Raw genomic sequence first — 12,479 nt, forward strand, 5'->3', positions numbered from 1 at the left:
TTGAACTGCAAAATGTTCTAAGACAATGATGTACCTCTTTTATCCTCCAACCATTTAGGGCAAGAACAAAAGTAGGAAGGGTGAGAACCATTGCAATTGACACAATGTGGGTTCATGTCACAGTCATAGGCATCGTGGTCCTTGCCTCCACAACGAGCATATGTCAGGAAACCACGACAAGATGTCTTTGAGTGGCCAAATCTCTGACATTGGAAACATCAAAGAGGGTTTGGTATGTATGGCGAACCCTGCAATTGAGATAACCTGCCTTGATGGTGGCAGGTGCACGTGGTGAAGTAAATGTTAAAACGAGGGTATTTGTTGGCAGTGTAACTCCATCTTTGTGAGTGGAGATGCACCTCACTGCAGAAACTCCTTGAGTGGAGAGACCAGCGAGAATCTCTGACTGGGACGTTCTTCAAATCCCTTTCAACAATAACTCCTCGTGAAGAATTCAAGGTAGCATGGGGTGTAACCTCAATAGGTATATCCCCAATTGCCTTTGAATTCAAGGAGTTCACTGTGTTGGGATGTGGATGTTTCAACCAATATGTCACCAGATCGAAGTTTCTTTACTGACTTTGGAGAGCCAGCAAGTCCCTCTAGTCCCTTTTGAATAAAAAAAGGGGACATTTGCCCTAAAGGTTTTTCGAAAGAGAATGTAATATAAGAAAATGAGGTAATGCGTGTGTTACTGATGTTGAAGATTGCTGTTCTGAGTATTCAAGATGTGGTCGCTACCCATTGACTGTTTTTACAATTTTATTTAAATTTTTTGGAGGATCCATAGGAAAAGAAAAATTTCGGTACCCACTGACCCCACCCACCATGGAGCCCTACAAGGGGCGACTACAAAGTCATGCAAGGACAATGCAGCAATGCCAGGGTTTCGTGAGCACTATACCCAAACACCAGCATCAGGCACAATGTCCACAACACCTGTTGAGAACTTCCAACACTGGTACTTGGTTGTCTCTAGCCCAAGTGGACCAGCCGATTGACCCAGGGGGCCACCCAAAGGCCGCCCGTTTACAGGAATTGAGGCCAAAGTGGTGTGTTAGGGTTGGACCCCTTAACCACCAGGATCCTCTCCTCCCCTTCACGGGTCGCCACACACAGCAAACACGTGGGTGGATGTTTAGATCCCAGAGAAGGTAACCAGATAGAACAGAACCTTCCCTGGGAGGTCCCTCACCATGTACAGGAATCCACACCGAGGGGTTCACCAATGTGTCTCCAGATCGAAGCTTCTTTACTGACTTTGGAGAGCCAGCAAGTCCCTCCAGTCCCTTCTGAATAAAAAAGGGGGACATTAGGGACATTTGCCCTAAAGGTTTCTCTGAAAGAGAATGTAGGATGTGAAAATGAGATACAACTGGTGGTGCAGATGTTGAAGATTGCTGATCAGTCTTCAAGACGTGGTCGTTTACATATTTTTCACTATTTTATTTAAATTTTTATTAGGAGGATCCACAGGAAAAAAAGAAAATTTTAATGCCAACTGACCCAACACACCATGGATCCCTACGAGGGGACATGCTACAATGTCAAGCAAGGACACTGTAGTAACACCAGGGTTTCGTGAGCACTATACCCAAACACCAGCATCAGACACAATGTCCACAACACCCATTGAAAACTTCCAACACTGGTACTTGGTTGACTCTAGCCCAAGTGGACCAGCCAATTGACCCAAGGGGGGCCAACCAAAGGCCAACCGTCTACAGAAATTCAAGGCCCAAGTGGTGTGTTAGGTTTGGACCCCTCAACCACCAGGATCCTCTCCTTTCCTTCACGGATCTCCATGCACTGCAAACACATGGATGGATGTTTCGATCCCAGAGGAGGTAACCTGAAAGAATAGAACCTTCCCTGGGAGGACCCTCATCACGTACAGGAATCCACACCGAGAGGCATGGACTGAAGACTAATCCCCTTCTGAGAAGTTAAATAACCCACAAATCTGTGGTAAATGTCTCCCATACAGACATAACCTCTTTAAAACAAGACCCCACAGGACCTTACCCCAAAAGATAGTCATCAACAGCAACATGTCTGTGCTCCACCATGGAGCAGGATCCTCACTGATAAGATCAAAATCATCTAATATTCCAATGTATCCCAACACCAAAACAGGTCTGGACACATAAATGGGAGATGTAGTAAACCTTCCTGTAGAACAACTTTGAGGCAGTCAAGAAGACAGTGTAGAAAATTAAGAATGTAGATGTGCCACATCTACTCCAGATTCCATGAATGCTGCAAAAAAATAATAATAATGAAGGATGTATGTAGGAAGACCAACTTCCTCCAGAAAGGCATTTCTGTCCAAAAGATTCTGCAGCAAATTAACCACAATACAAAGAAAAGAGAAAAAGAAATCAATAAATGACTAAGACTCTCTGAAATGTGAGGACTTGTGATAAGCCTCCTACAACAAATGCAAAGATGATGATAAACAGAAAATTGTTACATATGACAAGTGAATTCTGAAGAATTAAGTTGTGTATGATGAACAGTGGCATCTTGCCCAGAGCCCCAAATAGGATGTAGAGGGTCTGACCTCTGAGAGGCCATATAAGGATCCACCAGAAAATGGAAAGCCAAGATATGCTGATCCAATAAACAAGGAAAGCAAGGCATGGTAGCTCTCTTCCACAAGTGATTTGCAAATCTCCTCATATGCACTGCAATCTATGGCAAAGATCAAAGGGCCAGATCATCTAATGAACTATTTTCTCTCAATAAAAAAGGAGAAGATTCATAAGCCACAGGATAAGTACTCAAAACATGACATACCAGTTTAAACAAAAAGGTGCAAGTGGCAGGATTTCTATCTGAGGTTCACAAGTAGCTGTTTGAGCAAAGGAAGATGCTGGAAAAATAGTATCTAAGTTCTCACTAGCCCACTCTTGATCTCTCACAAACTCTACCTTGCACCCAACCAGAGATGATAATGTTAGACCACAGGGAAAAAAAACTACCTATCTGTATAAAAGGGACTGTGCATATTCTGTTGGAGGTGATCACTCCCAATTCCTGAATTGGTTGGTTGGTTTGACATTTTGTGGCACAAAGCAACTAGGCTATCTGCATTCCTGACAGTAAAGGAGTGGCTTCAGATGACCCCATGTCTAAGATATGAACACGAGTATTCATATATGAAAAATATCTCCCTTTTGTTTTTCATAAAATCAAGAAAATAAACAGTAAACTTGTGCCCCATGTAAAAGACCCAAAATAATTCAAAAGAGAACACTGTAAATGTAATAACAGCACTGAAGAGAAACCCTCAGTAGGCATGTAAGATCATAATTTTTCCTCTGATGAAAATTGAATCAGAAAAAATAACAAATCATGAGGGGTGACACAGTTGGGTATAAAGACTGGAGCAAGCAAAGTAACATCCGTTCCATAACTTAGATGGGCAAAGAAGAGAATGTTTTGCTGGAATAAAGCTGGAATGAGGAGAGGTGTGTTCCAGAAGAAAGTTTTAAATACTTGTTCCAAAAATTGATATCCATAAGAAGCATTCTCACAATTTCTTCACATTTTCAAATCCTTCATTCCACACAACTTTAAAAAATGGAAAAAAAATTATCAAAAATAAGATATAAAATCTGAGATAAACATCTGGTTAAGTAAACTTACTTTATCATTTATTTCTTCAAGCATTCTAATTTCTTCCATTAACATTTCTTGATCTTGCTTTGCCCAAGGTATATGTCTACCCTTGATATGGTTGCTGCATGAAATATACGGAATATTTTGAGAGTCTGACTCAACAAATGACCTACTTCTCTTGGAGCTTCTATTTTTGCTATGCTTTTCATCCCATGGAATTAACGGGTCACTATGATGTCTTCTGTGATAAGAGCCTTTGACACCTTTAGCTGAAAACTCTTCACTCCCACTGTTTTTTACCAGTCCACAAGAACTGGTTTTCAGAAAAGGATACAAGACCTGATTATACCTACTCCAAAGAGTTTCCACTCCAACATGGCTACTTGTGTTTCTATACTGAGGAGGAGTGTGATATACTGAAGCTGGAGAGTTGCTTGTAGAAGAAAATGGACAAGAACGAGATTCCTTACATAATGGAGTACCACAAAACAGTTGTAGTTTCTCTAACCTTGGGGAGCTATAACTCTTCTTAAAGGAAGTTTCCTGAGAGAGTCTAGTAGGAAGAGAGTAATAAAATTCATCCAAACTCTGTCTGTCATTTTCGTTTTTTTCGTAAAAGTCTACGATTTCAGATTTAGAGTTTTCCGACACTAAATGTTTTTGGTGACTGTGTCTGTGGACAAGTTTTTTTAAGTTCAGAGATGATTCAGAATCTGAAATATACAAAAAGAATGGACAATCAATCTCAGTAGAGGTCAAAATGCCCAATTTTACTTTATTTCCTAGGTTATGATAAAATAAAATCAAAGCAATAAACACATTTCCTGGAATACCAGATGGCATCATTCAACCTGCTTTATATATAACTCATCCAATTACATCACTATTCCCCGTTTGCTCTTAAAACTCTCAGATTATAAGGTTTTTTATCATTTTGTATCAAAACTTATTGAACTTGTGTGTTTTTCTGACATCATACACACATTTTCCAATGCTGAAAATGTATATTTTGACAGATACTTACCTATATTCACATTACAGCTTTCCTTGATTTGTTCTGCCCTCTATATGCACAATATATGCTTCCTATTAGCCTTGAGGCTCCAACCTAATATCAAGGTGTTTACATGTAATATAGCTAAATTGTAGCATGCAAATGAGCCTGCAAAAGCTCTCCACCAATAAGAGGGTGACACACCCTCCTAGTGCAGATAACTCCCCCTATAATACCACAGAGTACAATCATCACTTTGAGGTTTGGCAAAAGATTGTTTGTTTTTGAATTTCGCACAAAGCTACATGAGGGCTATCTGGTAGATCAGTCCCAGCTAAAAGAGAATGATGGGTTAAAAATCCTGAGACCAATGCACAGCCTAGCCAGCATAACTTCCTCCTTCAAAAATCTAATGGAAATAAGACAGCCAAAGAACAAAAGGTTTGATCTGGAAGAGCTTTTCATAATGTTTCTCCCTCCATTTCAACTGCCAAATGGTGCCTTCAACACAGAACTGTAGTCTATATATGAGATAGGCATGGCTGTTACAACACCAGAGCAGATGGATCTAATGTTGCATCAGTAAGCTTGGTCCCATAAATATCAGGTCATTCCTTAAGTACTGTCCGATTTTAGGTTCAGAAAAAGAGAAAGGATTTCAAGTGCTTTTAATGTTATTTAATCAATAATGTATGTTGCATTATTATTAATTACTTCCTGCCAATGATTCACAAGCTTCTGAATGTCACTTCTATAAAATTCTTGGGGTTTGGAGGAAAAGAATGTAGAGAGTGGTTTTGACATCTTCATGTGTTCCAAGCTCTTTTCCATCAAGATTGTTCTGCAAACATCAGAATATATGATAATCAGATGAGGCATAGTCTAGAGAATAAGGATGTGGAAGTCTTTCCCAGTCTAGCTCTTCAATCTTTGCAGATGTGATCCTTGCTTTATGGTGCTGTACATTATCCTGGTGTAACACAACACCTTTACAATTGATCAAAACAGGCTTATTTTCTTTCATTGCAACATTCAAGCACAGCAACTGTTGACAATAGAAGTCTGATGTAATTATTACATTGAGTGACAGCAACTCAAAATGGATTACACCAACAATATCCCACCAAATGCTTAACTAGGATGAAGGTTCATTTTTAGACTGTGCTTTAGCCAGTTCACCTGCACTGAGCCATTGTCTGTAGTGCTCAACATTTTCACAATATATCTATTTTTCATCCCCAGTCACTAAACTGTCCAAAAAAGTGAGTTACATTCACAAGAGTGAGTGCAGAAAAGTACAAATGTCCACTCTTGCTCTGAGATTGGCTTCTGTCAAATCATGGGGGACCCATTTTCCTAGTTTTGACACCTTTCCAAGCTGTTGAAGATGATGGTGAACTGTGTAATGGGTTGAATTAAGCTTCTGTGCTACTTCTTCAATTATTATAGCACAATCTTGATTCAGTGCAGCCAGTAGCAAGTCATCATTAAACTCAACAGGATGACCTGAACGTGGCACATCACTTTAGCTGTAGTCACCTGAACTGAACTTTTGAAACCACCTTCAACATTTTCTTTCATTGAGACTCTGCACCATAAAGACCTTGAATGTTTTGTGTAGCTTCTACTGTATTGTTGTCCTTTTTAAACTCCTAAAGCATTATATGCCTAATGTGCTCCTCAGACACATCCATCTTCATAAGGGTTTATTTGATTAATGATCTGAAAAAGTGGAGTTGATTTAGTTTCCTTTATTTATTTGAACATTTTTATACATGTCCTACTACATGTTAGTCATTAAAGTTTTCTACAAAGACAGGAATGATGATGCACCTTCTGTATGAAATATTTGGACATTACTTATGGGATGACCTGATACCAATTTGGCCAGGTATCGAGAAACTGGATACAGATAGAAGAAAAATGAGGCAGTCATTTTTGAATATTCATGAGAATAGGGTGAGAACTAACACTAAATGATTTCAGGGCCAGTAGAGAGCTAAGAAAATTTATGTAAATAGTACAATCTTGTTACTGCATAGCTTCTGTGCAATCCAGGCATGAGAAATGGTATACAGTTCAGCAGTGAACACAGAAACTGTAAAGGGGATCCTGTAAGCAGCCATCAAGCCATAACAAACCACAAAAGATCTTATGGAATCACTTGATTTTGAACCATTCATGTAAACTATGACAGAAGAATGGAACAAAAAACGTTTGGCAAAGAGAAGACAGTACTTTCAATCAGGGCTATCTGTATTCTTCAGATGACTTATAAAAGGTCACAGGTAAGGATAGTAATAAGCTATGGAAAGATGGAATGATCAGTAGAGGTAGCAATGTCATCCAGTGACACACAAAACTCAACCAGCTACACCTGGGTATGAAGACCTAAAGGAAGAATGGCAGATCACCTATTCCAAAAAAGCATAACCAGCACTGTTGCATGAGTGCAAAAAAAAAGTGGAAATTGTGCTCTACAGTATAGAGGAAGTCAATTATGCTAGTAGGGTGTGTTGGGCTTCTATTGATGGAAGGCTGTAACACTTGCATACTACAACACAGCTATACTTCACATAAACACATGGTGTTAGGTGGGAGCTTCGAGGATAGTTGGGAGCAAAATTTGCACATGCAGAGAGCAACACAAACCAAGGAAAGCTAAAATGTGAGAGAAGATAAGACAAAATAATCATGTATCATTATGCTTCATATTAAAATCTACACAATTATCAAAATAATGCATCATTTTATGATATGATTTAGTACAAGACACATAATTCTGACTTTAGTTCTTCCTGATGGACTTTCCTAGTCTATATTTGCAGCCCTGTTAATGAATATAATTTACTATCATATTGTACACTTTCATTTTACAAATGCAAAACTAATTAACCGGACTGTGACTTACCTAAATTTGTCAGCGATTTCCCAGAATGCCGTCGACGAGGTGGTTTAGGTGGAGGAGAACAGGATTTGGTTTCCATCATGCTCGATGAGGTAGATCTGTACAAAGTGTTATGAAGAAATCAAATTCCTTTAACACGATGGAATGGGGCAAAACAAACTTAATCTAAACAACAGCCCTTTAATACACATCTGTCTAAAGTTAAACTACACTTTTTGAATTGTTTTTTTTAAATCAAACAATATTTTTCCTTGGGTTTAGCTGAAGGTTATCATATAAACAATTAACCTCCAAACTACCAAGAAAACTAAAATCATAGTTCAAGATCTGGAAAGAGGAAACAAGATGTATGATTCATTGTAGTCAAAATATTCAATATCAAATTTAAAGGATAAATAAAGTACCCATATATTTTTTTAATCCCATGTCAGAGTTACATAAGACTGCTTCAAATTCCAGAGGAAAAAAATCTTGAAACCTCACTTATAAGAATCATGTGTGGAGGCCTCTACTAATTTAACTCTTAAATTCATAACGTTTTGCCAATTCTAACACTGATCTAAAATTTATTTCAAAACAAACAACAATGCTTCATGGAACTTCCCATCTATTTATAAAAAGTGAATAATAACATGATTTGGATTAGTTCTCAGCCAAAGAGGCATGAATGTTCTTGTACTCACCACCTAATGGGTAAATTGGGATTTTTAGACAGACAGCATGCACTCGGGTTTAAGGAGTTAAAAAAGTTAGACTCCAGTTGGTTCAGCATTATTTCACAAAATTTGGTCATATAAACATCTAAAAATATCACATCAATTATGTCTTTCTGACACTACTTTTCACTTCAGGGATTAACATTTCTGCATGTGTTAGAAACATTTAACAATTGATTACACTGTTTTCACTCCTAAAACAAGGGTCCTTCCAATACTGGAACCCTTGAGGGCTGTCTATTTAAGTGCAAATAATCAAAACAAAAGTACTTGACTTGTACACAATAATGCCAAATTAATCAAATCACAAAATTTTAGTAATATTATGGTAATAGCACAATAAGATGACAGTTTGTGTTGATTTGAATGTTAAAACAAAATGAAACCTATTTAACTGCATTTCTATGATTACAAATACAAGATTTGATCTGTTGACAATCACATGGTTCGTTTGTTTTTTTACCTTTTGATAATTGCATTTAAATGAATACATTTTTAAGTGGATAAATTGTCACTATTAAAAATAGTGTCTAAACATATTGTGACTTCATGTCGTTTTGTTCCTTGTAATAAATTATGAAAGTTGGCAAAAAAAATGTAGATATGTTTATCATTTCATTTAAGGTATTAATCTTACTGAAGGAAAGTAACATGGTACTTGCACATGAATTGCTTAAGGTATTAATCTTACTGAAGGAAAGTAACATGGTACTTGCACATGAATTGCTTAAGGTATTAATCTTACTGAAGGAAAGTAACATGGTACTTGCACATGAATTGCTTAAGGTATTAATCTTACTGAAGAAAAGTAACATGGTACTTGCACATGAATTGCTTAAGGTATTAATCTTACTGAAGGAAAGTAACATGGTACTTGCACATGAACTGCTTAAGGTATTAATCTTACTGAAGAAAAGTAACATGGTACTTGCACATGAATTGCTTAAGGTATCAATCTTACTGAAGGAAAGTAACATGGTACTTGCACATGAATTGCTTAAGGTATTAATCTTACTGAAGGAAAGTAACATGGTACTTGCACATGAATTGCTCATACAAAATGTTATTACATTCCACACTTAATAACCAGGAATTTCAGCATTTAAAAAACATTCTTATGCAAATGATTTTTAATGTTGTGTTGTGTCAAAATTTCTGCTAGTACTGGTATTAACACAATATTTAGGGACAACAAGGGACCTATTGATACATCCCAGTGTCCCATTCTCTAAATTAAACTAAAACTATTAAATAATTAAATTTAAAAATAAAAATCTTAAAGCTACCTCAAAACATCCAAAGGCAACCAGTTTAAGACCAACAACCTTGTCAGAAAAATAAAACCATCACAGCTGAAGATGGCTTGTACCCTACCAAAATTTGTGTGTCTCTTAGTCCTACTATTATCACTCTAAGTTTATAAACAAGATAATGTATCAACACAATCAATTATCCTTATAATCTTAAACACCTCAGTTACATCACTTCTACCCTTTCCTTTTCAAGAGAAAACCATTTCAGAGTTCTTAAGCTCTCTTCATATGACAACCACTCTATCCAAGACACTATTCTAGTTGCCCTCTTCTGAAATTTTTCCAACAATTTAACATCCTTCCTAAGGCAAGGATCCCAAGACTGAATGCTATACTCCAAATGTGGCCTAACCAGTGACCTATCTATACAATGAAGTTATAACATCTTTAGATTTATATTCAATATTTTTTTAGATACAATCTCAAAATCGTATTTGCCCACCACAATGGTTTGTTGGCTTTAGAGACTAGACTAATTGACTATTCCTACACCCAGTTATTCCTATCCAAATTACACTCATAATTCAAGTAAGATAACCCACATGCATAATTTTGTATTTATAATAATTAAAACTGCCAAACTCACTAAATGAGTCAAATCCTTTTGTAAAACACGTGTTTTGTCACATAGAAAAGCCACATTGGGCTATCTACTGGGTCCACCGAGAGGAACTGAACCCCTGATTTTAGCACTGGTAATCTGTTGACTTATTGCTATGCCAGTGTGGGACCTTTTTGTAAACCAGCAGCCAGCAACACCCAAGACTTTGATATCACTATTTGTTGATTACAATTTTAAATATGCAGTTGCATACTCCAGATATAAAATTCAAAAACTGTAATCAGTTTGAGAAAATATTTGTAAAGTTTATGTGATACATTGGTTTACTGTTCTTGTTACACAGAACTTAAAAGTATATCAAGCAATATACATGAATAAAACATTTCAGTCAAGCCAATACAAAAAAAGCCTAAAACATCTTAATAAAAGATGCAACTTACAGTAAAATAAAAGAACTAGACACTTGCACATTCATTATTTGATTATTTGAAACTTTGATGTTGTTTTTCACCAAAAATAAAGTTATAATTCTTAAAACATATGGAAATCAAAGTTTCAAATAATCTAAGTTTCTCTTCCACCTTCTAATTATGACCTAACATTAGTAGATTTAGATACAAATCATGAAATTCAGAAGCTTAAAGTCAACACCATACTTTGCTCTAATAAAAAAAAAAAAAATATATATATATATGCACACACACATATATCCATATGTACCTGATATTTTAAAACTGATCATACTAAGTTATCTAACCAAACCTGTTTAAGAAATAATTAACTCTATTTTTAGTTATTTCTCCTTCAGACTTCAGAGACTGATCTGCATCTGGTAGGGCTAGATGACTGTCTTCTGAACTACTTTCTTCTTTACATTTTTGTTCCACATAATTCCTGTTAACCCAGATATTTTTTTATTTAAAAAACAACAACAAATTATTGCTTGAATAATTATTATAACATACAATTCTTTTTAAATACAATTATAAATGTAGAACAAGATATATATTATTATACAGAAAACAGACTGATTATTCAACTTTCAAAATTATCTTTGTACACTTTATTTTTCAGAAATTAGTTAATTATTCCTCTGTCATATTAGATGCCAGCCTCAACTACTGCTGATGAAACTTGTTTTCTAAGTAATCTACCCTGTTAATAAATAAAACTGTCACAGCTAAGGCTTGGTCCACCTATTCCAAATCTTAGATTTTGTTTCAGATAATCTTGTAAACTTTAATAAGTTCCACACTTACCCTTCTTTTTTTCAAAATGGTTCTTAACTTATTCTCATTTGATAGTACATTAGCAGCCACTATTACTATTACTTTGTAAATATACCATACATCTTCCAAGATGCACTTTTTTGCTTTAAAAATACTTCGAAAACTTCCCCATATGTCTTCCAAGATAAAAGTGATAAGTTAAGGCAAGAGGTTAACTTAGGGTCTACTCAAAACGGCCTCTCATACAGACCGTAATCTCATCACTTACCAATTACAAGTCTTTTCAATAGCATAAAACATTCAATTTAACTAATATTGTCGATATACTATGAAGAATATGATGTATTTGATAGTATTTACTCAGTAGGTTGAAAAGGTCAAGGCTGCACCAAGGTATCGGTTGCTGATTCAAATTTTTTTTCTTAAAATTATCTTTCCAAAATTCGGGTGCGTCTTTCACAATGTAGCGTCTTACCAGGGGTAAAATACGGTAATATTAAAATATGCATAATTACTGTGAGTATTAACGAATTGTGAATCAGTGTGATAACGGTTAAAATTAGTACTACTATTACTGCCAAAGTTCATAAAGAACTATTGGTAATGGTAGTAAGTAATATATTATGCTACAAATAAGTAATTTTCTAAGAATAAATACAAATACAATTATTATAATTACTAATAACTTCTCACCACTGGTTTTCTTTTTGCTCTTTATCAAAATTCAAAGAAGCCGGGACTTTGCTTCATTCTTATCAATTGAATTATAATCTTCATCTTCAACGTAAAAGATACTTTTATGACGAGAATAAAAAGGCACATTATTTTTAATAGATCTAACCAAATCCTTTCTTTTACACTTATTTTGGACTGCCATGATAAAACGTTATCCTAATAAAGAGGGCGCTGTGATTTTATACTGTGAAAACTTTTTACAAATATAATTGTCAAAAAAAGTAAAAAATGAGTCTGTAATTGATATTATGACAATCGGCCTGGCATGGCCTAGCGCGTTAAGGCGTGCGCTTCGTAATCTGAGGATCGCGGGTTCGCGCCCGAGTCGCGCCAAACATGCTCGCCCTCCCAGCCGTGGGGGCGTTATAATGTGACGGTCAAACCCACTATTCGTTGGT

The 12,479-nt window shown here is 36.1% G+C and overlaps 1 protein-coding gene across 5 annotated transcripts in view; it reads right to left on the reverse strand.

Moving 5' to 3' along the window:
- LOC143226686 (uncharacterized) overlaps positions 1 to 12,246 on the reverse strand; it is a 41,609-nt gene extending 29,363 nt beyond the window's left edge. The window contains exons 1-4 of one of the 5 annotated variants that reach the window (XM_076457980.1): positions 12,040 to 12,246; positions 10,880 to 11,011; positions 7,530 to 7,624; positions 3,652 to 4,337 (exon numbers count right to left, since the gene is read on the reverse strand). In XM_076457980.1, the coding sequence (XP_076314095.1) occupies positions 3,652 to 4,337; positions 7,530 to 7,608 (765 nt within the window). In that variant the 5' untranslated portion in view covers positions 7,609 to 7,624; positions 10,880 to 11,011; positions 12,040 to 12,246. Of the gene's footprint in view, positions 1 to 3,651; positions 4,338 to 7,529; positions 7,625 to 10,879; positions 11,012 to 11,614; positions 11,741 to 12,039 lie in introns of those variants that run through there. The other 4 variants (XM_076457977.1, XM_076457978.1, XM_076457982.1 and 1 more) reach the window with 4 other exon arrangements.
- Positions 12,247 to 12,479: the final 233 nt, after the last annotated feature.

This window comes from Tachypleus tridentatus, chromosome 9 (genome assembly GCF_004210375.1).
Source record: "Tachypleus tridentatus isolate NWPU-2018 chromosome 9, ASM421037v1, whole genome shotgun sequence".
In the NCBI taxonomy this organism is placed as follows: Eukaryota; Metazoa; Arthropoda; class Merostomata; order Xiphosura; family Limulidae; genus Tachypleus; species Tachypleus tridentatus.